We start from the raw sequence: 26,041 nt of genomic DNA, 5'->3' as shown, positions 1-26,041 counted from the left end.
TGCAAGAACAACTTGGTAGTAGGAGGGCTCCCCCCTGGTTGTATGCGGTAGTATTACATAATTAAATACAAATAAATTAACAACAAATGCAATCAACCATAGCATGAAATTTGGAGCTCCGCATACAGCCTATTTAATTTTTCACACCAGTTCACCATGCGGCGCTAAGTTGAGGACACTAAACTAGTCATCTCTCCCAGGTGCACTGCTGGCTATTATTTAAAGGGACCACCCAAGACCATCAACATATACACACAATCATCACATAAATTCTGCGTCACTCCTAAACTGTCCATCATAACATTACAGAGACAGCATACAAAAATAGAAGGAAAAAGTCATGATCCAAATTAAAGGAAATTATCATGCACAATGCACGTAATGTATTGCTTATTCTGGCCTGACATGGACAAGTCACACTTTTACACACATAGAGTACAATGTCTAGGTCTGGATTAAGAGGATATGCTACCAGACAGAATTTAAGAAGTTTAAAATTGACACTTAGAGAAGTACATTTTTTAGGACAATTAAAACACTAATAATAACATATCAGACCACCTTCTGTGCCAGTTGTACCCATTTGAGCCAAATGTCTGCTGCAGCACATCCCAGATGACGTGGGTGAAAGGCGGGGTACTGGGCAATTGGTGCTAAAAATAACAACATAAGGATTTTTCTTCCAGTCTGCACTACCACTACCTCAAAGCGTGTGTGTAAATGTATTTTAAGTAAGTGCGTGGCTTCATTGAACAAATTCACAAACAATGGTTTGTGAATACAAACACTTTGAGCTACATCATCAACCTTCCAATCACATTTTTAAGTTATAGCAGTGCTTCTCAAATAGTGGGGCAGGCCCCCCTGTGGGGCCGCGTGTGACCCCGGGGAACATGCTTTACTTACCACCTTACTACAACAAAGTGTAATTACACATCCACTCCAGTGGTTGGCAATGGCGCTCCCATTGTGCTAACCAGTCGCCCACCGTGCTGCCCCACATGTGTGTGTGTGGGGGTGTGTGCGTGCGCGTGTGAGTGTATATATATTACTGCTGACAAGCGATTACATTGTTTAATCGCAAACAGTTCCAAAATTAATTGCGATTAATCATATATTTTCTACTACTATTTTTTGTGAAGCTTTCAACAGGTATTTACTTGTCTTGGAATCAATGTAAAATCACCAAATATAAAGTAATTTTTATTTCAAAGACTGTTCTAATAGTTTTATTTGATATTTGAACATGATCTAAATGGAGTCATCTTTCCAGGCATTTTTCTTAGACACAAGTACCAACACTCCAGCAGTGTTGGTTTGCAAGGCCTAGTGGTAGCCCTAGCAGGGTGTTTTCTTCTGAGTTGATGTGTTAAAGATGTACAGCAATTATGGTACAGTGTTTGAATTTGGGTTTTTAAGATATCAATATATGCAATTGGCTGGCAATCAGTCCAGGGTGTCTACTGCAGAAGACATCTGGTTCAGGCTCTAGCACCCCACGACCCTTGTGAGGTGAAGCGCAACATATAATGGATGGTTGGATGTATATGTGTGTGCGTATATTTATATTTATTAGATTTAATATAACTTTTCTTATAACTTTAAATTTTAGCTTTCATATTTTAGTATGCAAATATGCAAAATTATTTGAGGAATAATGGAGTCATCTCCTTGTCTCAGTCCTCAATCTATGTGTCTCTTCATTGTGCTGCCAATCAGAGAACTTGGAAAAGTGTTCAGCTTATCCAACTCCTCTTATGGGGATTTGTTGCTGTTTGGCATTGGCACAGTGCTGATTCCCTTAAGCTCCAAAAGCGCCGTAGGAATTTATCTCCATTTAAAAAGAGGATTAAAAGGCATGCTGCTTCAAGGGGCTTTCTGAGTGCAGACTTAAGGCTGCTTACGTACACGACAGACCATACACTTCATGCACTGTCCAGCTTTTAGACAATCAGATACAATGGTTATTTTGTTTAAACGGACAGACCGGTTAAAATTCATTTTCCAGCATTTGATTACTCAGTGGGTTCAAGGAATAAAAGTGCAAACATCAATAGCATCTGATTTGCTGAAAAAAAATGTTTAAGCCGATTTGGTATCAAAACAATGACATACTCTGGCGCGCAGCCATTTTGGATCGTTTCATGTGATCTCTCTTATGTCACGCGTACTGTACACTAGACCAGTGGTCCCTAACCTTTTTAAGCCTAGGAACGGTTTATACAAACCCCTAACTTTTGTAGCCTGGCAACGAGTGGGGGATAGGGTGCTCACCGCATATTGTGCAACACGGGCTTTGTGCGTGGTCTTACTCATTTTGCTAGCTTGTGGGTTTAATATTTGCAACTGAGACAATTAGCATCTTGACATACGTCAAAAATCTAATTTAAATGAGAGAAGCTGGTCACTCTTCAAAATATATATTTTTTTTCCAGCTTTGAATAATAAATAAACCAGATGTACTGCACTTCTTTTTTCTTTCGCGACCTGGTGGTTGGGGACCATTGCACTTCACTGTTCATTTCAGATTGTTTACCGCTGTTGCGTTGTTGAGCTATTTAAATGCCGGATGGCGTTGTCAAGTATTCCCATAATTTAGATATCTTTCCTGCCGTCAGGTTTCATGTTCTTCCTAGTAGAAAGAGTAAACAGTGAGATTAGCAGTGCAATGGCTGACAATGCAGCCAGCCTGAAGTACCAATACCGATAGAAGTGAACATGGAAGCGCAGTAACATGACAGACTGATTACATTGATTATATTTGTTCTGTTTGGAAAAAATAATGATGGCGGACAGGTACCCTGATGGATAACGAATGACGGACCAGCAACATTTTGCAAAATTCCCACCTCTGATACATGCACATAATATTGCCGTCAATGAGAGGTACGAGGTACTGTGAATGCCCCTCCACCCAGGTAGATGCCCCGGGCCACTGTTTCCTTGACCCTGACTTCTGCACATCCATAAGATGTGTTAACACCAACGCTGATGTTAAAAAAGTATGGTTAATTAAAGCATTCTTATTAACTGATGGAATAAAAGGAAAATGGAGCACTAGAAAATAATCAATCACACCTTTACACCTACTAAGGCCCTAAAAGCGCCTCACACTGATATGACATTTACCAGCTGATGACATATCATCAGAAGCAACTCGGGGTTCAGTATCAAGCTCAAGGATACTTTGACATGGTCACAATGGCCCGGGAACTCACAACGTCTAGGTTGAGAAACAAGCTATGAAACAATGGGTGGAGCTGTTGCTCCATATTTTGTCTGTATATAACGAGGGTGTTGTGTCTTGGTTCAACCGCATTTTGGGCACATAAATTAAGCCTACGTTACATGTTCAATGGTTAACAACACTTACACCTAGAAACACAAACGAAATTGTTGAGTAGATGATTTTGTCTCTTTTTTTTTTGTCATGAGGTCAGACTTTAATACAGGAGCACATTTGCATTAACCCACTCATCACTGGGATATGAGTGTCTCTCCACTCAGGTGACTGCGATCAGGAGTTTGTTGTAGAGGTAACATCTGGGAGGAGGTGAGCACGGCTGTGGCAAAAACGAGTGCTGTCTGTCATGCTCGCCGGTCGGCGAGGATGGGGGTGGACCCAAGAATGCGGGGAAGCCAGGCATAAGGGTAACTTAAAGGGGAATTTATTAAATTAATCAAGACGAGGACAAACAACGTGGCGTGGACAAACAAACGTGGCAGGGTGCAAAATAACAAAGGCAAACTAAATGTGACAAAACTGGGACGAAGTACAAAGGGACGTGAGCGAGGGCGAGAGCAAAAACAAGTACGTGAACGAGATCAAGGCGAGAGTCATAAAGTCCGTAAGGCAGCAACAGGGAGCAAGCGGGATAATGATCCGACACTGGGTTGATGGCATGGGAAGCTTAAATAGTCCGGTAATCAGGGGAGCAGATGGGGATCAGGTGTGTGATGGGTAACGATGAGCAGGTGCGTGACTGGTGAGGACGAGTGCTGAGGGGGAAACGCCCCGAAAGCAAGCAAATCAACACAAAAGCATGGAGCGTCCAAATAATAACACAAACCCTGTCATGCCCGACGCGGATCATGACACTGTCATGGAGAAAGTGGGGAAAATTGTGCTTTCCACACCAAGTGTGTTGACCAATGTTATTTAAATTAATTAGAAGAAGCAGAATCACCATCTTTGTCATACACACATAAAAACAATTTGACGTCTGCAATTGACCAATCACAGTCGCGGACACAGCAAACACACACTGGTGTCACATTAAGCATGGTGTTGAGGACCCAAATACATGGAAGCAGGAAAGCAGAAAGTATTCCAAAACACGTTTTTCTCAAAATTACAAAAAAAAGAAAACAATGTACTCAAAAACATCATAAATGCTAAAACAACACAAGTCCAAAGTATAGGATTCAAAGTAACTAAACAAGCACTACTGGGTAAAAAAGACTTGACTAAGCTAAACTTTGACTTTACAAGAACTGAAACAACTACCCAACGCCAACAATGGACTGAAAAAACCACGGGGCTTAAATAGAAGCAACTGATGAGACAACAAGAAACACCTGGACAAGACACACATGGCTGAGCAAGCTGATTAGAGGACACGAGATGGGGATGAGAAGCAGGGGTGGACAAACACAATAACCGAGCAAGACAGACATAGCCTTTGGCTGTGTTCACACTGCAGATCATTTCTGATTTTTTTCCCCCCATATGTGTCACATCTATTTTTTTCATGCAGTGTAAACAGTACAATTTTGATTTTTTTTTAATTAGACGTGCCTCTTTTTTGTGTATAAATCGGTTATGTATGTGATGCATCTGCAGTATGAATGCTCATCTACACACATCCAGTCTATATATCATCAAAAACCCAATATGGGCTGCGGGTGTTTGGGTGGTTTTGTGTGCGGGGGGAGGGTGTGCTTGAGCGATTACAATCGTCAGTGAATATGTTAAGTTGTTTAGAGTAACAGTGTTGTCTTTATATTTCACTTCAATGTAATCCCATTTTGAAAATGAAGCTTAAATTTAACATGTGGTGACGGCAATCAAGCCACGACAGTTCATTTATTGTGCGCGGCAAAAATGTGACACCATCTTTAATAGATGACTAAAAAAGGAGAAATTGAGGAAAGTAGCATAATTTTGGCCAAAATATTTCTCTCTCCTCCTGTCTCGCCACTCTGGCGATATTAGATGAGAAAATAAATAAATGCACTCGTCCTTATTTACTTCGGTTACCACAGCAGCATGTTGTCCTTTTTTGTTTTTGTGCATATCACTGGACTTCATGCTTTGTGTGCATGCTTGTCACATTAAAAGTCACATTTGTTTTTGTAATGTGAATGGGTACACAAAAAAATATTTGGAATTGTGCATCATTGCCAAATATGTGAACATAGTTAAAAAGGGACCCAAGGCAAACATGACAAAAGTAAAATCTAATCAAAACCAATTCAATAAATGACAGATCATGACAGTTAGAGGCAGACATCGAACAATCGGCTAGTTAAGCACCCGGGAAACAGTTTAGGACATTCGTGTCTTGCTCAAGGACACCGGAGCCATACGCCCAGGGGACGTCCATGTTGGATCGCCGCCCCGCAGTGATGATCCTAACCACTTGGCCACGGCTGCCCAACTAAATAACTAACTAGCTAACTAACTAACTAACTACTATATAAAATATCTGAGTATGGACTAGTAAAAAAAAATGTTAGTGACACCTCAGTGAGTAGTTTAAGACACTGCAGTTCAGAAGGTAGTGCTGGCTTGTTAAAATGCACACGTTCAAAGTTTTCTTTGAAGTAATACCTGACTGCTGCCAGGAAACAATGTGAATTTGACTTCACAGAGTTGTGGTGGGAAAAAAACATTGGGGAAATACTGAGTTCAAGTGCAAAGTAGGAAACCAAGTCAGGTCTTGTATAACTTCATGTGGTTGCTCTTTTGTCACAAATCACGGTTTCTGGACTTTACATGATTTTCCATAGTCACACTAATCTTTGTATGTGCAAATTTGTAACAGTGTTGCTATTTGACTAATTAAAGCCCAGTTGAAACATCAACCATAAACTGGATGGCCGAGTGGTCTAAGGCGCCGCGTTCAGGACCCAGTCTCCCCAGGAGGCCTGGGTTCGAATCTCGAATTCCCCCATTGTGGGACTAATAAAGGGATTATTATTATTATTATTTGTGGTGAGAGTAATCACCTTGTGCGTTTGTGATATGGATCAATGACGTGATTTCATCTTTAATAGACACCACCATCAAATGATAACATTGAGGAGTAAACAGATGTTTTTCCAAAACATTTCTACCCCTTCTCACCTCACTCATGTCAACCTCCTCCCTTCTCGATAGAATTTCTACAAAGACCTAGGAAGTTCCAACTCCTGTATCACCTCAACCCAAGATCTCTGGTGCAGAGAGATCTTGCACAAACACATTGGTCTATACATGTCATAGAGTATCCAATTTATTTAATTACTAGAGCTTTTATTTTCGTAGAATAATTATTAGTGCAGAGTTTTCCAAATGTTGTTGAGCCAAGCTCCCATTTTATATTCCAAAAATCTCACAGTTACCCCCCCAACAAAAATATCATGCATGCATATTGAAATAACGAGAGGTATTGGAGCCTATGCCAGCCGTCATCAGGCATATGTACCTTGTGATTGGCTGGCAACCAGTTCAGGGTGTCCCCCCGCTGACTGCCTGAAGACAGCTGGGATAGGCTCTAGCACGCTCGCTACCCACGTGAGGAGAAGCGGCTCGAATAATGGATGGATGGCTGGATTGATCAAAAACAGACATTTCACCTTGGAAGGACAGGCTGACCAATGAAGGTTATTTCAACTTTATTGTGTTAGCATATCAACATGAGCAGAAAACGTGTCCAGTGTGCATGTTAATGTCTTTGGGGCACCGCTCCTTTATATTTTAAGTCCTTATATTCATCGCCTTGACTGACCGTGGAGAAGTTACCGTAACTGGACCGTTGACAAGACTCTCTCGCAGGACGTTGTTCGAGCACCCACTGTCGAACTCGTTCCTCTCGCTTTGGCCATCGAGGTTTCAGGTTTTTTTTTTTTTTTTGTTTCGTTTTGTTTGTGCTGTCAGTGAAGCTGCCGATTTCCTTCGGTCCCTGACACGTACCTCATTCACTCCAAACTTTCTCTCTTATGCTCGATTACTGTTTTCAGCTGCAAATTTCACTACTTGCAGCTTTGTTGTCTGCAGAATATGATTCTCTTTAACAGCATTTGTGTTCAGTCATTCCCAGTTGTCTATGTATGGAGTAGGCAATATCGGTGCATAAGTCTAGAATTCCCCCCTGTCTCTGAAATTCCTTTTTTTTTCATATACAGTGTCGCTCAAGAGTATAAACCACAGGACAAGCCAACCTATGAAAAAAAGTGCAACTTATAGTCCGTTAAATACGGTTATACAATTTAATAAAACAAATGCTGCTGTAACATCAACAATAGGAATAATAATGCTGTTAACATACTTCCTCAATTCTTCAACATTTTACCAAACTATGCAAGACATATTTGTGGCAACATTTACCCACACAAAGTGAAAACCATGACCACAAAATGGAGAATTTTGGGAACTGTTCCACCCCTCATGTTTATATGAGTTTATTTGCTTGGTTATGCGTATGTGCGTGTTTATTCCAGTTACTGATGGTATGATTTTGTGAACAAATGGTGATTGAGGAGTTTTTCCAGTGTCAGATGTTTAGAGTTTGAAATGGGGGAGCAGGCAGGGCATCAGATGAGCGCAGCTGCTATTAGGGATGCTGAGATAGAGCAGTTTGGTGATGTACAGTGGGACAAAGCAGTGGTGGGATTTATAGGTCATAAGGAGAATTATAAGGACAGTCGCATTATTCTTAATATGTCAGACAACTGTGTAACCTCTATCATGATAAAACCCACTGCTCCCCAACACTTCTCCCTAAAACCTCAATCCTCTCTTGAAAACTGTACTTCCTGTGGAATAGAATGAAAAATGTCGCTGTAGTGTCCTTTCAAATCTAGTAAGGGAGAAAAACTTGTGTTTACTCAAAACTATAATTATTACATTCCTTTTCCATGAACATTTAGACTACGGATCATTATCAGAGGTCTGAAATCAAGGTCCACAAAGAAAAAAAAACACATGCCAAAATTTGGCTTTAGCCACCGGGTGCTTCTACGTAACCGGCAGTTAAACAAGCTCCTGGGATCTTGTTCATTTACCTGCCAACCTTTTTTACTTTCTGGGCACAGATTGACACATTTAATCATTACTGCTTTTCTAAGTTGATGGGTTTTGTAAATGCTTCTAAAAAATTGTTGTATTAGGAAAATGAATTACCAATTAGAAACAAGATGACTGGCACACGTGATTAGGTCTGAGCATCTTGCTCACCTAAGATTAGTGATTATTTGGAAGCATTATGAATATCTCATATGCCAGTAATGTCACTGATGGTGTAAGTGGTACACTTGCCTGAGTTGTGTGTGGGCAGCGTGGGTTCAGTTCCCACTCAAAGACGATGTCTATGTCTGCCCTGTGTTCAGGGTGTAGTGCGCCTTTCGCCCCTTAGTCAGCTGGGATAGGCTCCAGCACCCTCCCGCGACCCTGTGCAGGATAAACGGTGTGGAAAATGACATGACATATGCCAGTAAAGAGTAAGAAATGAAAACAAAGCTGATGAATTTTTTTTAATGCTTCTCCTATAGTGCCCCCCTGGGTTGAGTCCTATGAAGGATGGGAGCGGGTGCTATGACCACCACATTGGCATTGATTGCTCTGACGGGTTCAATGGAGGATGTGAGCAACTTTGTCTCCAGCAACTGGCTCCTCTTGAAGATGATCCAACTCTTTACAATATCCAGATGTTCTGTGGGTAAGTTGGCAATTCAATAGTTTGATGCTGATAATTGTAATTCACCTCCCTCTCTGACTGTCTCTCTCTCGGTCTCGGTATATATATATATATATATATATATATATATATATATATATATATATAAATTGCTAGTGGGTGGGAACCAGTCCAGAGTGTACCCCGTTTACTGCCCGAAGACAGCAGGGATAGGCTCCAGCACACCCGCGAACATCCTGAGAATAAGTGGCTTGGATAATGGATGGATTGATCGTGATAATAATATCTGTCTATTCTTTATACCGCTTATCCTCATGGTTGCGGGTGTGTTGAAGCCGATCACAACTGGCTTCTTGAGATTGGCTGGGCACTCCACACCCTGTGCAAGTAGCCCAGTCGCCTCGCACATATAGACAAATATGGACCTCATCATCATCGCTTCTTCTTCATCTTATTCTTCTTATTATTATTATTAAAACTAACTTTTCTAGCTGTATTGAAGACTACAAGCGGGGGCCAGATGGGAGATCATGCCTGCCATTATCTGATGCTTGCTCAGATGGGATAGACTGTGGGGAAGCTACAGACATCCCAGCTAACCAGACTGTGTTTGGAGACCTCTTTTATGGCTACAACAATCACACCAAAGAGAGCACCTCTGGGCAAATCCTCAAGGCCACATTCAGGTAAAATGCATGTGAACCACAGCTACTACTACTACCAATTACATCCCACAAAGGAAAATACAGCACAATGTACAAAGGATGGATGATAATTTTACTTTGGTTCATGAGTGATTATATGCACTTAAGCCTGTCCCTTACTGAGCAGCAAAGGCTTGCTAATGTGAACGAATGTTGTTTTTTCGTCTGGGCTTGTTCAAAACGCCAAAAGTTTGCAAAGATGTGTGCCAGCCATTCGCCAACACCTTTAATGGTGACAAACAGTTTTTCACGTCGCCATCAAATTTGAACATGTTTCCAATTTCTTTGTGACAAGCAAACGTGGTTAGTGCGTGGTCAGCATGGGTTTTTTTCACACAGATGCTTGAAATTATATCACACTGATGCTTGAAATGTTTTGTCAGTTTCCAAAGATACTACTGTCACGTTGAAAAACAAGTGTGATTGTGAGTGTCAGCTCCCACATAAGTGAAAGAGTTGTCAGACAGGGGAGGGATGTTGATGATGCATGTAAACCAACGTGCATGCAAAAGACCATTTATTGAGTCAAAAAAAAAATCAACGTCCTTTTTGCCTCCCAGACACGACAACAATTCACGGAGGTCTGGCTGGTCACGCACCTTCTCATCCGTGATGTTGACTGTGCAGTAAAAAGTCGCTGGAACTTGTCTATTTGTACTGTGATTCAATTCCGGCGCCATGCGAGTTGCCGCCTGTTTACAGCAGCGTGGTTCACTATTGAGCCTTTTTCGTGTGTTTTTTTCCTTTACCCTGTTTTATTTTATTTTACCTCATCGCAGCAATGGACATCCAACTTGCGGTGGTTTTACTGCTGTTGGGGGCTGTTTTTTGCGCGATCGTGTCCGGAGACGAAACTCGGCGCTACGGATCAATCGTGTACACAAGAGATCAACTGTTAGTACTCCGTGCTAACCCCGTGCCGGCTCCTGGAGCGAGACCCGATATCCCCCGCGAGCTGAGGAGGAAGAGACAGGGATATCGTGCGGGGGCTAAATAACAGGCAAGGAAGAGACGATACCACCCCGTCCTCCCGTCCGTTATTATGGGGAATGTTAGAACCCTTCCCAATAAAATGGACGAGCTAACAGTGCTAACCCTGCACGAGAAGAATTTCTGGAAGGCTAGCTTGCTGATGTTCACGGAATCGTGGCTAACAGAGCTAACGCCGGACGCCGTCGTGGAATTGGACGGCTTCCAAATCCTACGTGCGGACAGGGCACTGGAGAGCGGTAAGAGGAAAGGGGGAGGGCTGGCTGTGTTAGGTAATGATAGATGGTGTAACCCTGGGCACACAACTGTTAAGGATCAACTTTGGAGTCGGGACATTGAGCTGATAGTTTTAGCATCCGTCCGTACTATTTACTGCGAGAGTTCAGTCATGTGATTGCGGTGGCGGCGTACGTGTCACCCTCTGCTAACAGTGAGACAGCCTGTGACGCACTGACTGCAGCTGTGAGCAGGCTACAAACAGAGCACTCGAATGCCCTGCTCCTTATCTCAGGTGACTTCAATCATGCTTCTCCTTCCTCCTCTCTGCCTTCATTCACACAATATGTAACCTGCCACACCAAAGACAATAAAATATTGGACCTTTTCTATGCCAACAACAAGGAGGCGTACACATCACTGTCCCTCCCCTCGCTGGGCAAAGCTGACCACAACTTGGTTGCTCTCCTGCCTGTGTACAAACCTCTGGTCCGCAGGCAGCCAGTTATGACACGCACAGTTCAGAGATGGTCTGGAGAAGCCGAGGAGGCCATAAAGGACTGTTTCAACACAACTGTGTGGGAGGTATTCATCGAAGCCCACGGGGAGGACATTAATGGTCTAACAGAAACAATTACAGACTACATTAATTTCTGCATGGAGAACACCATTCCCACCAGGACAGTAAGATGTTTCTCCAACAACAAACCCGGGATCACACCGGACATTAAAGCTCTCCTGAAGGAGAAAAAGAGGGCTTTTGTGTCAGGCGACAAGGAGGAGCTGAAGAGAGTGCAACGTCAGCTGAGAAGGAGGATCAGAGGGGGGAAAAAGTGCTACAGGTTGCGGATGGAGGAACAACTGCAGCGGAACAATGCCAGGGATGTCTGGAGGGGCCTGAAGACCATCTCAGGCCACGGACAACCAGGTAAGACCCAGAAGGGGGGGTCTTCAGTGGGCAAATGAGTTGAACCCATTTTTCAATAGGTTTGATCAAATGCCTGCCCCCGCTCAGTCTCTCCTGCTGCGGCCCCCACCAACCCCTCCTGCCGCTGCGAACGAGACCCTCTCTCCCCCTCTCTCTCCTCTCTTCTCCCCCTCTCTCTCTCCTCTCTCCTCTCCCCTCTCCCTCTCCACAGGCTCCAGTTCCCAGCCACATCAGACATCCTCCACTTCCACCTGCTCAGCCTTGTTCCTCACAACATCTCAGGTGAAGAACCAGCTGAGGAAGGCAGCCGGTCCAGATGGGATTAGCTCCCAGATCCTCAAATCCTGCGCAGACCAGCTGTGTGGAATCGTCCAGCACATGTTCAACCTGAGCTTGAAGCTGGGCAGAGTCCCCCAGCTGTGGAAAACATCCTGCCTTCTTCCGGTTCCAAAGACCCCCCCCATCCGAAGGAGCTCAACAACTTCAGACCAGTGGCGCTGACGTCTCATCTGATGAAGACCCTGGAGAGACTGGTCCTCGTCCATCTGCGCCCCCTGGTCAGCTCCTCAATGGACCAACTCCAGTTCGCATACCAGCCTGGCATCAGTGTGGATGATGCCATCATCTACCTGCTCCACACTTCACTCTCCCACCTGGAAAAGGCGGGGGCCACGTGAGGATCATGTTCTTTGATTTTTCCAGTGCTTTCAGCACCATCCAGCCCACCCTATTGGGAGACAAGCTGGAGCAGGCGGGAGTGGCCCACCACCTCATCACATGGATCCAAGACTACCTCACAAACCGGCCACAGTACGTGAGAACACAGGACTGTGTGTCTGACGTGCTCCTCTGCAGCACGGAAGTGCTGTTCTGGCTCCCTTCCTGTTCACCCTCTACACCTCGGACTACAAATACAATTCCTCCACCTGTCACCTGCAGAAGTTCTCTGATGACTCTGCGATTGTCGGCCTCATCACTGACGGTGACGATCGGGAGTACAGAGGGGTTACGCAGGGGTGCGTGGACTGGTGTCAGCAGAACCGCCTCCAAATCAACGCTGGGAAATCCAAAGAGCTGGTGGTGGATTTCCACAAGCGTCGGCACTCTCCACCTGCAGCAGTGAATATCCAGGGAACAGACGTTGAGAGGGTCTCAACTTACAAGTACCTGGGTGTTCATCTGAACAATAAACTGGACTGGAGCGACAACACAGACGCTCTCTATAGGAAGGGTCAGAGCAGACTCTTCCTACTCAGGAGGCTGAGGTCCTTTGGCGTTCGGGGAACACTCATCAGGAACTTCTATGACTCGGGGGTTTCATCAGTCATCTTCTGTGGAGTGGTCTCCTGGGCAGGAGGCATCTCGGGCCGGGACAAAAAGAGACTGGACAAACTAGTGAGGAGGGCCAGCTCTGTCCTGGGCTGCTCCCTGGACTCTGTGGACTCAGTGGGGGGCAGGAGGATGACGGCAAAACTGTCATCAATGCTGGACAACCCAGCCCACCCGCTCAATGACACTCTGAGAACACTCCACAGCTCCTTCAGTGATAGACTGTTACACCCTCGCTGTACCAAAGAGAGATTTCGCCGCTCCTTCCTGCCGACTGCTGTCAGACTTTTTAACAAGAACATTGGGTGAGGCCTACAAACGGGAGGGCATTAGTGCAATTGTGCAGTCCTAGGATGCAATATACACTACTACTGTACTTTCAGCCAATGGTGTACTTAAATATTGACCAATGATGTATTTTGTTTACCATTACAGTATTCTTATTACAGTACTTTTATCACTGCAGTATTTCTACCATTGCAGGACGTTCACTATTACAGTACTTTTATCATTGCAGTATTTCCTATCATTGCGGTACTTTTACCATTGCAGTATTTTTCTATTGTTGCAGTACTTTTACTATTACAGTACTTTTACCATTGCAGTATATTTTATCATTGCAGTACTTTTTACCATTACAGTACTTTTATCATTGCAGTATTTACTATCATTGCAGTACTTTTCTATCATTTCAGTACTCTTACCATTCCAGTACTTTTATCATTGCAATATTTTTATCATTGCAGTATTTTCAATCATTCAGTAGTTTTTATCATGACAGCGTTTCCCCCTCTGTATAATGGACAGGCATTAGGAGTGTTTCCTTACACTTAGATACGTTTATACTGTGTATATTTGCATGCTTTTTATGAATGTCTGCTTGCTAATGTTATACATTAACGGCTACATTACGCCGCCGACTCTGATGACTCTGCGATTGTTGGCCTCATCACTGACGGAGACGATCGGGAGTAAGGAGGGGTTACGCAGGGTTTTGTGGACTTGTGTCAGCAGAACCGCCTCCAAATCAACGCTGGGAAATCCAAAGAGCTGGTGATGGATTTCTGCAAGCGTCGGCACTCTCCACCTGCACCAGTGAATATCCAGGGAACAGACGTTGAGAGGGTCTCAACTTACAAGTACCTGGGTGCTCATCTGAACAATAAACTGGACTGAAACGACAACACAGACGCTCTCTATAGGAAGGTTCAGAGCAGACTCTTCCTACTCAGGAGGCTGAGGTCCTTTGGCGTTCGGGGGACACTCCTCAGGAACTTCTATGACTCGGTGGTTTCACTGGTCATTTTCTGTGGAGTGGTCTCCTGGGCAGGAGGCATCTCGGGCCGGGCCTAAAAGAGACTAGACAAACTCGTGAGCAGGGCCAGCTCTGTCCTGGGCTGCTCCCTGGACTCTGTGGACTCAGTGGGGGGCAGGAGGATGACGGCAAAACTGTCATCAATGCTGGACAACCCAGCCCACCCGCTCAATGACACTCTTAGAACACTCCACAGCTCATTCAGTGATAGACTGTTACACCCTCGCTGTACGAAAGAGAGATTTTGCCGCTCCTTCCTGCCGGCTGCTGTCAGACTTTTTAACAAGAACATTAGGTCAGGCCTATAAACGGGCGGGCATTAGTGCAATTGTGCAGTCCTAGAATGGAATACACGCTACTACTGGGCTTTATCCAGTGCTGTACTTAAATACTGACCAATACTGAATTTCGTTTACCATTACAGTATTCTTATTACAGTACTTTTATCACTGCCATATTTTTTTTTATCATTGCAGTACTTTTACCACTACAGTACTTTTCTCATTGCAGTATATTGTATCATTACAGTACTTTTATCATTGCAGTATTTTCTATCATTGCAGTACTTTTCTATCATTTCAGTACTCTTACCATTACAGTACTTTTATCATTTCAGTATTTTTTTTATCATTGCAGTATTTTTTTATCATTGCAGTACTTTTGCCACTACAGTACTTTTATCATTGCAGTATATTTTATCATTGCAGTATATTTTATCATGACAGTACTTTTATCATTACACTACTTTTACTATTACAGTACTTTTATCATTGCAGTATTTTCAATCATTCAGTATTTTTTATCATTGCAGCGTTTTTATTTATTTCCCCTCTGTACCATGGACAGGCATTAGGAGTGTTTCCTTACACTTGTATATGTTGTGGGATGTAAGTATGTATATACATGGGGATTTGTGTATATACGTTTATACTGTGTATATTTGCATGCTTTTTATGAATGTCTGCTGCTAATGTTATACATTAACGGCTACATTACGCCACCGCCCCTGTGTGGTCTATATCTTTGCTGCTGTAACACCTCAAATTTCCCCATTGTGGGACTATTAAAGGACATCTTTATCTTTATTATAGTATCCAACAATGGAGGTAAAAATACAGTTAAAATGGAAAAGCCATCGCTCATCACCATTCTCTGGCAGCCCCAGAAGCAAACAACCTGACGTAGTGCCACGCCTGTTGGGCCTGGTGAACGCTGACAAAGCCTCAGCTACGGCTCTCATTTAGGTGAATTGGACTGTGTACTCATTAAATGGTTTACCCCAAGTTTCAATATTTATAAAAAATATTGTTTTTAGAGTTGAGGAGACTTCCGCTCGTTGTACGTTTGTGTAATTGATGTGGCCTTCAATATCGACCGATTTGCATCATCTGATTTTAGTTTTGCACAAGACGCAGGTGTGTTGTATCCGTTTAGTAATTTTTCCTGCATTGAGTGGGCGTGCATCAACAACAACGTGGACAACAACTTGAATAATTAGTCACAACTCTACGTCACAATGCTGCTAATTTCAAATGTGTTGCTTTTCAAAGGCAATTCTAACGCAAACAATAAACCACATTGATGTCAAACTTAATGTCAAAGAATCATTTTGATCTGTTAAGGATTTTTTTTATTTCAAAGATATTTATTTATTTAACTTTTTTACAATTATGTTACATGGACTTGAATTTTCAGGATGCACGCAACACACGCTATGTTATTGTTCTATTCCATCCACTATTTCAAAGCCAAAGTTTAAATCTAAAATGATCAATAATACAAATGAAGCCGTTGTACATGATCCCTGCGGTGAAAACAGAAACAGCTGGAAGTAGGGTTCTAGGCAAAAAGGTAATGGAAACTACTAAAGAAAAAGAAAAATGGTTTATGAGCACCATAATCTTCAAATTAATAATTACATAAAAAACCATTAATTTAAATTAAATACTCATTATGCGGGCGGCACGATGGCCTCACAAGTGAGAGACAGCATCCGTCGTGGGTTCAGTCCCGGCTCCGGCCATCCTGTATGGAGTTTGCATGTTCTCCCCGTACCTGTGTGGGTTTCCTCCGGGTACTCCAGTTCCCTCCCACGTGCTCACCTCTGATTTAGCGTCTTCAGAGCTCTAAATCTTATATCAATATGCAACAATATTCAGCTTCTGTGCAATATATAACATTTCTTTTCTTTCTGCACTCACCTGAATTTTTGCCTGACCAATGAAGACATTGTGATTCAGACTGTGATTCAGAGTACATTAGTCTGAAAATGAACAGACTATGTTTTCCCAGGACCACAATATTTTACAGCAAGAAAGGCTGCAGCAAAGAGAAATGAGAAGCGAGTAAACAAAGCTATATGTACTGCAGAGTTTCTTTGCGATAACGAAAGACAGTGACTCTCAGCCTTTGGGTCTCCATATGCCACATGCCTATAATTTCTCTGAATGAAGGTCTCCTTCCTAACACAGTCGTACTGATTGGAGAGGTTTTGCAGTATTTTCTTAATCATAGGTGTCAAACTCCAGTCCTGGAGGGCCGGTTTCCTTCATGCTTTCAATCTCTCCCGGCTGCAACACACCTGATTCAAATGATCAGCTCATCAGCCAGCTCTGAAAAAGCCTGAGAAATATCCTACTTATTTGAATATGGTGTGTTGCAGCCGTGGTAGATGGAAAACATGGAGGAAAGTGGCCCTCCTTGACCGGAGTTTGACACCTGTGCCCTAAATGTTCTCCATCATTTAAGACCAGATTTACAAAATAAGATGGTTGTGATGTATCTTTCAAGTAGTACCAAGAGTAACAGGTAACTTTTAGAGAATAAGTTCATCACTTTGCAAAGAAGAACGGTGCCCTAGCTTTGAAGTACAAAAGCTTTATCAATGAAGTATACTAAGACCAAACACTTTGCCTGAAAATGTTTTAAAATAAATAAAAATAACCAACCCAATCAAAGGCTTTTCACAGTAGACAAATGGCAGTGTTGCAATGTCAGTATATGAATGATATCCATCGATTACAGAGACCATATTACAGTTCCACTAACATGTTTGACTGTTGGTTTGATGCTATTTGTCTGAAATGCTACGATGCATTTATGCCAGACCACCAACTTTAGTCTGATGATGGGTATGATTTATGTCAAACATGCATGAGAGAGCAAGCTTGCATAAATTGCATGTCTAGATCCCAAAATGCTGCTTGCTAAGCTGTGTTTGAGGGGCCTCAACTGATCGAAATGAAGACACTTGACTGTTGGTTGCATTCCTCTATACCATTGATCATAGTAAAAGGTTGCTTCACATCTCTCGCCGAAGAAGGATAGTCTTCCGAACTTGAAATCCCTTTAATGGTGTCGTCAAATCGCACTACCAGAACAGTGACCTGTATTATGCCGAAACTTTGAATGTGTGTTTTGTGGCTTCAGAACTTGATTTCATGCCTCGACCTGCTCTGAGAGGGGTGAAGATAACTCCACTGTGTCTTCAGGCATGGCTCTGGCAATCTGGAAGGATGGAGGGCGAGGGCGAGAGAGAGAGACAGATGGAGAGAGAGAGAGAGCGAGAGAGAGAGAGCGGTGAAACAGTAAATTTGGTATCAAGAATCTAAACTTCAAATGCTCTTATTTGAAAGTGCTTGTGAATGGAACGTTAAAGCATACTTTGAAGAGTGCCAAATGATTTATTGGTGATGAAAGAGGCAGGCATGCTTTTTGAGAGGAATTCTAATGGAAGGTCTGATTCATAAGACATGGCAGTGAATAAATAAAACCCACCCAGGATTCATTGTGCTGAAATGAACTTGACCAGATGCATTTTTAATATTGACATTGCTAAATATTGTGTAACCAAAATGAACCAAAAGTTTGTCTGTGTATGCGTCATTTAAGTGTTTTGTTTGGTGTGCGTGTTTGCGTGTGTGTGTGTGGGCAGGGGGGGGTGTGCGTGCGTGTGTGTGTGTGGGGCTGGGGGTGGGGGGGCACGTACGTGCTTGAGCGTGTGCGTTCATGTTTATGTTTGAGTGTCTGTGTGTATGTGTGCTCTGACTGATGGGCTTGAAAGAACAGATGCTCATAGTTAAAACGGAGGCATATTTAACTTTTTAAAAAGTTCTTATGGGGACAATATGAATATAATGCCTTCACCAAATGCTAATTTGTGGTCAATTCGATACAAATTCATGGTTTCCTGTTGAACAATTGTGCAAGCATTTTATGGAAATGGCGAGGTAGGAGCCAGCGCAATAGAAAGCGAACAGGGATATCATAGTCAAATTGAATTTTCTTAAGCTACAAAGACATTCTGATAAACCTTACAGTACATTGTAGGCTATTCATGCATGAGAACAGAATTCTAAATGACACTTCTGTGCCGTTTTCAGCAATTGAGCACAGCCTTCTGTTACCCAGATGTCAAAGTTATTAATTTAACCCTAAATTTGGACTTTGTACACTCATAAAATCCATTTCATGATGAAAAATTAACATTGTGTGTCCATGTATCATTTATATTATGGGATTGATTAAAAAAAAAATCCGTAATTGTTTATGGATCTAATGTCTGCAGTTTTTCCCTCTCACCAATAAAACACAATCAAGGAAAATCCTGATGTGATGTGGTCCACCTCACTTTTTCGCTCCACTGCACATCATTGTTTCTTTGCCATCAATTGCTTAGTGATCATACTGCTTTGTTTTTTATAACTGTAAGTAACAATTTGGGCATTGGAGGTGTTCAGCGATGTCATGGAAAACAACTTCCAGGGGGCTTTGAGGAAATTCTGGTCCAACTTCCGGCGTCTCAGGAAGGGGAAGCGGTACACCATTCAAACTGTGTATAATACAATACAATACAATAGAAATGGGGGCTGCTGACCTCGATTCAGGATGTTGCGAGTCAATGGGGAGAATACTTTGAAGGCTTCCTCAATTCCACTGACACATATTCCGTTGAGGAAGCAGAGCCTGTAGATTCTGATGTCTCCTAGAAGTAGAAGTAACTGAGGCCGTTAAAAATCTCCTCTGTGGCAAAGTCCAAGGAAGGATGAGATCAGCCTGACATTCCTATAGGCTCTGGATGTTGTGGTTCTGTCTTGGTTGACACACCTCTATAACATTGCATGGACATCATGGACGGTGTCTCTGGATTAGCAGACCGGGGTGGTGGTTTCCATTTTTAAGAGGGCAGAATGGAGGATGTGTTCCCACTGCAGAGGAATCACACTCCTCAGTCTTCCTGGTAAGGTCTATTCCGGGGTGCTGTAGAGGAGGGTCTGTCTCAATGTCGAATCTCGGATTCAGATGGAGCAATGTGGTTTTCGTGACGGTCATGGAACAGCGGACCAGCTCTACACCCTCGGCAGGTTCTTCGAAGGGGCATGGGAGTTTGTCCAACCAGTCTACATGTGTTTTGGGAACTTGTAAAAGGTGTTTGCCCGAGACTCTCTGGGAATTCTATGGAGGGCGCTTTGGTGTTACAGGGCACTGTGCTCCCTGATACGGGCTGTTCGCTCCCTGTACCAACAATGTCAGAGTTTGGTCCGCATTGCCGGCAATAAGTATGATTAGTTTGTGAGGGTTGGACTTCGTCCAGGCTTCCTTTGTCATCGCACCCGATGTGATGAGAGGGTTTTGTTTGGTGGTATTGCATCTATTCCTTTTGCAGGTATTTGGAATAGTTAGCAGCCGAGTGAAAATCAGCACCTTCAAATCTGAGAGCATGGCCCTCAGTCAGAAAAGGGTGTAATTCCCTCTCCAGGTCCGGGATGAGTATCTTGGAATCTTGGAGCATGAGATAGATAGGATGGAGCATGAGATAGATAGGTGGCTCACTGCAGCACCTGCTCACTCTGTATCGGTCTTATAGTGAAGAAGAAGCTGAGACAAAAGGCGAGGCTCACAAATTACCGGTCAATCTACGTTACTACTCTCACCTTTGGTTACGAGCTGTGGATCGTGACAAAATGAATAAGATCCCGGATACGACCGGCCGAAATGAGTTTCCTCCGCAGTTGGTGAGGTGTCTGAGCATGTCCCACCGCTGAAATCACATAATTCTCATATAAGTTGGCAGCACGTGTGTGAGATTGGCTGATTTTATCACCATAAAACAAGACACATTGGGCACATTCGTAGAGAAGAAGATGGAAGAAGAATGAGACGAAGAAGGAGATGAATAAGACCAAAATAAGCCCAAAATAAGGTAAGTATGTTACAATATTAAATTACCCAGCTAACGATCTTCAAATAAACCTCTGTCGTTAGCATCTTTCCTGTGGTGGCGTCATATGCACATACGCTTTTTTTCGGGGGGTGGGGCGACGTGGTCATTTTTACGTATAAGGCCGAACGGTCGAGGCCGGAGGGCAAACCAGATCGCGGCCAGAGGGCGGGGGGCTGACAAAAAAACGTCAAGTGCCCAACTTTGGTGAGACGGCACTTCAAGCAGTAGAAAATCAAGAAGCCTGTGGGGCAGAATGGGGTGTCGCCCTCCTGCCTTAAAGTGTCTGCTTCTTCCCTTTTGCCATTAATTGCCTAAACAGTGTATTCAAACTCTATAGTTGCACTGTGTCAAATCCCTTCATCCGTTTATTGCATACTCAAGATTTGGCCAAAACTTCAAGTTGAATCAAGGTCTTTAGTTAATCCTTTTATTCAGAAAATAGCCGCGATATGTGTTTATTGTGGGAATATTGACTGAAATTAATTCACCCATTATCGAGCAAAGTTTGAAGATTTTGGTGGAAAAAATATGTTTTATTACCTGCCTTGTATCTTCAATGGGGGTCAAAATAACAAATTTGTAATATCATTGTTTCCTTATTAAGATGAGCCTGTTAGCCTTTGAGATAAATTGTTTAAGAAATGGGACAGATGGATGGATAGCAAGAAAACCTCTCTGTGATGTTTGCTGGCATCTCTTCAAAGGCCAATACCCGTGTGTTCTGGAGTTGCACAAAACATCTGTCTGTGTCATTCAGTGACGATCAAAAGATCATATATATTTTACATTATGATTTTACATTTCAAAAAGGTGGTGGCGTTGTGGCCCTACATTTGAATAGAAGTTTCCATATGTTGCAATCAAAAAGCCAATCTTTCACTTCAATCTATTTCTCTATACCAGGCAATGATACACAAATCCATTTTTTTGTTCATTTAAAACAGTACTTCCAAGTCAAGCTTAGTCTTTTTTTTCCCAAAACCTGTTATACAACACCTGTAGTGAGAGATGCTGTCGAAGTGAAAAAGGAGTTCTGTTAGTCTGTCTCTACAGGGAGCTCACGAATACTGTGGCCTAGTGGATTCCAGCATCTATGGTCGATGATGCAAAAACTCTGGTCCACCATTCGGCATCTCTGTGCTTACCTTTACTTGGGACAGTGTGAGTCAACTGGGAGAGAACTTTAAAGACCCCTTTTCACCAATGCACCACCTATAAGAAAGCAGATTCTGGTGGTACTTGAGATGCGCTCTTTCTTTGGAGTAGAGTTCAAGGTGATTAAAAAGCTTTTGCGTGGTAGGACTACCACGTGAATGAGATCCGCTTGAAGTTTCTAAAGGCCCTGGATTATGTGGTGATGCCATGGCTGACATGCCTCTGTAACATCTTGTGGACAGTAGGCAGAATACCTCTGGCTTGCAGACTAGGGTGGTTGTCCCCTTTTTTCACAAGCACAGGAGAGTGTGTTCCAATTACATGGGGATATCACTTCTCAGCCACTCTGGAAACATCAATTTAGGGGATCTGGAGAGGTTCATCCATCGGGAAGTTGAACCTCAGATTCTGGAGGAGCAGTGTGGGTTTCATTAAGACTGTAAAATAGTGGATCAGGTCTACTCCACTGCCCTCGAGGCAGGATGAGCCTTCACAGAAAAAAAGGTGGTAGACAACAAACCAGGCCAAGATCCTGTGGGACCTCCTCATACAGACTGACAAACTGGTGATTGCCAACCATCTGACATATTGGTGGTGGCTAAATATTAGAAGACAACAGTTGTGATTGATGTAGCAATCCAGAATGATAGCAACAGCCGGAAAAAGGAACTCAAAAAGCTGGAGGAAGTAGTCGAGAAAATATGGAGGGTAAAAGTACGCAGGTGGTGCCACTTCTGATCAGGTCACCGGGGACAGTTACTCCCATGTTGGCTCGATGACTCCAGCAGATACCGGGAATAACATCTGACATCTATGTGTAGAAGAGTGCAATGCTGGTAACAACTAAGGTCCTTCGCAGAACCCTTAAGGCTATATGATGCCCAAAATACAAATGTGCTCTTTCTGGGCATGGTGGGGTACTGTTGTGCTTTTTGTGGGAGCTTTTCCAGGATGCCCCCCCCCGACCCGTGACCAGTCTGTTTAAGGCTAAGGCGGAGTTCATCTGGTCCACCCAGTGTCAGTAGGTTTTTGAGGCAGTTAAGGCTCTCCTTTTTACTGCTCTGGTGTCAGCAGCACCAAAATATGGCCAGTCCTTCCACTACCAGGTAGATGCTCGTCAAATTGGCACTCGGCATGTGGTTTTGCAGGATAATGATGAAGGTATTGAACGTTCTGTTAATTTCTTCTCACAGATCTTTAATAAATACCACCAAAATTATTTGGATATTAAAAAGGAGACTTTGGGTCTCATCGGGGCTCAACATCACTTCGAGGTCTATGTTGGTTCTGGTTTGGCTCCCTTGGTAGACTTTGCTGAGAATATCCAAACCAAACGCTAATGCATTGTGCTTTGTTTTGCAGCCGTACAACCTAGATATAAGGCACATTTGTGGTAAATATGTTTTGCTCATACATGCTCCTGTGGTCCACTGTATAACTGCTCTGTTACCTTCAGCCACTGTCTCTTCCTCCTCCTCTTAATTACTTATCAAATACCTGAGATGGAGGATGAATGGATGATTGCTTTTAGGATGCATGGCTACAACTTGGAAATTGGAGATGGAGTTTGTTTTTAGTCTTGGCCATATTTGGGCTGACGGTTAAGCCCTTATTTTAAGGAGGGGGATGTCATGACTCCTCCCCCATCTCACTGGGGTGGTTGATCATGCGGGCAGATGAGGGTCCTCTTGATTGGGGCCACCTGGCTCACCCACTATTCATGAGTGCTATTCATCAGTCACTGCGTTCTTGTGGTTTTGTTTGGTTTTTGCATTTGCACACTTTCGCGTATATGCTTAAATTCATCCATGCACTTTGCAAAAGCTTCAGAAACGCTTTACACACCCACATCCCATACTCATTTTAATTGATTGTAGTTATTTATTGGTTGTAGTAAAGCTTTCAATTGGCCTATGTTGTTGTCTGCGTTCCCTATTTTTGCCACAGGAAAGATAATTAGGTTTGGAAATGACCAGGATGCTCCTTTTCCAAGTCATGTTCATTAGTCGGAAATAACTAATTTACTATGATCCGTGTTCTCGTTAATATTAAGAAGATATTCTCTGTTCTGTTTAATTTGATATGGAAAACGGCATTCCTCTGATTGGTACTTGCCAATAAGTGGACATTTTTAACTAAGTAGGCCAGAATTTTGCTGTGACATGTTTTATGGAGGATGGCAACATATGTTTTCACGCACGTTACAAATGATTTTCTGGGTTTTAAGCAACACAGCCACACATACAGACGTGTCTCAGTCACCTCTGGTATTTGCAAGTTTGTGTGGTGTCACCATAGGCGTTGAATTGGTATTTATTTATTTATTTTTAAAACTGAGTATGTCGTACATTGAGAATCAGCAGGGAATGGTTCCATTTGCGCTGTGCTCAAGTCCCCCTCACAGCGACAGCGAGGTTTCCTCCAAGCGAAGCAAGCCGCCGCCCAGCCGTTTCTGCATTATGATGCACTGTGGCTAGAGACAATTCCACGGAAGGACACGTCCCCCAGGAGCAAACAAATAGAAAATGATGTATTATTTCTATTTCAATAATGAATAAACGCCAACGGTGTCTTTCTTTTCGATTGTCTTTTCATTCAAAACATACAGGTTAAATTCATCCTGTTAATATTTTACTGATTGACAACTTTTCACAGATGAGTTTTTATGTGTCAAGTAGCAGCACACTATCATCTGTGTTTGTCCAACCGATCTTTCCCTTACATACGCGCTCCGACACACGACAACAACCAAAACATCACAAAATACACACACGCGTACACAGTGACAGTATTTTTTTCCACACATGGGAAGTTTTGTTAACCATGCGAGATGAAAAGGATCAAGTATATTAGAAAGCTGATAGATGGCGTTGCTGAAAGCTAGCATGGCAGTGTTGTCAAATTGCGATTAAATTCCAAATGCAATTAATCGTTGAGCCCTTTTCCAGGACTCAACCATCACAGCCGCCACTGGGGAATAAGACCAACGTGGGTGTAGCCATGTAGCTTCAAACTCAGAGATGTATTTGCAGCTAATTTAATTTAATTTACTGACTCATCAGTATTGGGTTTTCTTTTTTCTAAGGCCATTATTGTCTATTGTGATACCCTTCTAAAGAGGACTTATTATTTTTTTTCCCCTCTTACCAGGCAGAAAAACTTTGCTCGAGGTATTGAGCAGCAGCTTCCTGATGGCATGGTGGTGGCATCTGTGCCAACAGAAGTTCAGTGTCACGAGGACCTTTTAGACCCGGTGCCCGACCCAGAATACCTCACAGGTAAGAATTATCTTACTGAACCAGAAACCATATGTGGTCATTTATAGAAGATAGCTATACTTTATTTAGTCTTAAGATTGGACATTTCCTTGACCTTCTTGATTTCTTTATTAAATGCATTTACTGGATACAATCTCCCTTCCAAAGGTTTTGGAACACTGAGGCCCATGTTTATTTATGTATACAGGAAGTATTTAGTTTTGAACAATCCCCAGAATTCAACACATACGAGCTTGCATTTTACCTGCTGAAGAGAAGATTGAAATGTGAAACTCCCAGAAACAAGCAAATGTAAGAGGTTGCAGTAAAAGCCTGGAAAATAAATTTTGGTAATGTGATCAGGTCGCAGTTCACCCTGCAGGGTATGATCTCAAATTCAGATTATTTTGTTGAATCCTATGCTTTTACGTACTCGCTCAGATTACCGTACAACAACATTGACTTCTGATGTGAACGGAACGCGTATGTGATGTGACATGCATGTGTTGCATAGTGTTAAAGGAAGGAAACATGGTTCTGTGTAGTGGCTAAATTTAGAATGATAGAAGGAGCGAGGCTGGAAGAGGTCAAAATATTTTGGGGAACTCAGACCATCAATCTATTTAATCCAATGAAAATATCTACTCAAGATAACGTCATGTCATTGTTGCCCGGAACAAATGACCTGCATTGTGATCAAATTGGATTCAGGACATTTGGTCATTATGTTGACTATTATGAGAATATTATTTTGATGAGACCATTATGTGTTTTTCATCAAAAGGACAAAAACTATTTACTAGCAGATGTTAATATGCTCAATGTGAATTTTAACAAAGCAATACTTGTTGTTGCTAGCCAGCACTGCTGGGATAAAAATAATACTAAATCTGAGAAGTCCCCTTCACAGAGTCACTGCTTATGTGAACTTTATTGTTATTATACACCCGAAAAGACATTGTAAGGGGATATAAGGAAACTAGCAATCTTGGAAAAAATCTGGAGAGATTTTCTGGCATCTGTC

At 42.7% G+C, this 26,041-nt stretch overlaps 1 protein-coding gene across 4 annotated transcripts in view; it reads left to right on the top strand.

Annotated features, from left to right (window-relative positions):
* astn1 (astrotactin 1) overlaps positions 1–26,041 on the top strand; it is a 324,631-nt gene that overhangs the window by 121,262 nt on the left and 177,328 nt on the right. For all 4 annotated transcript variants that reach the window (XM_088310602.1, XM_088310600.1, XM_088310601.1 and 1 more), the window contains exons 13-15: positions 8,755–8,921; positions 9,392–9,586; positions 24,911–25,038. In XM_088310602.1, the coding sequence (XP_088166728.1) occupies positions 8,755–8,921; positions 9,392–9,586; positions 24,911–25,038 (490 nt within the window). The remainder of the gene's footprint in view (positions 1–8,754; positions 8,922–9,391; positions 9,587–24,910; positions 25,039–26,041) is intronic.

Source organism: Idiotropiscis lumnitzeri, chromosome 12, assembly GCF_059441095.1.
Source record: "Idiotropiscis lumnitzeri isolate Australia: NSW breed Sydney's pygmy pipehorse chromosome 12, RoL_Ilum_1.0, whole genome shotgun sequence".
NCBI lineage: Eukaryota > Metazoa > Chordata > Actinopteri > Syngnathiformes > Syngnathidae > Idiotropiscis > Idiotropiscis lumnitzeri.
Note: the sequence above shows the minus strand (reverse complement) of the source record. Positions and strands in the feature narration are given on the sequence as shown.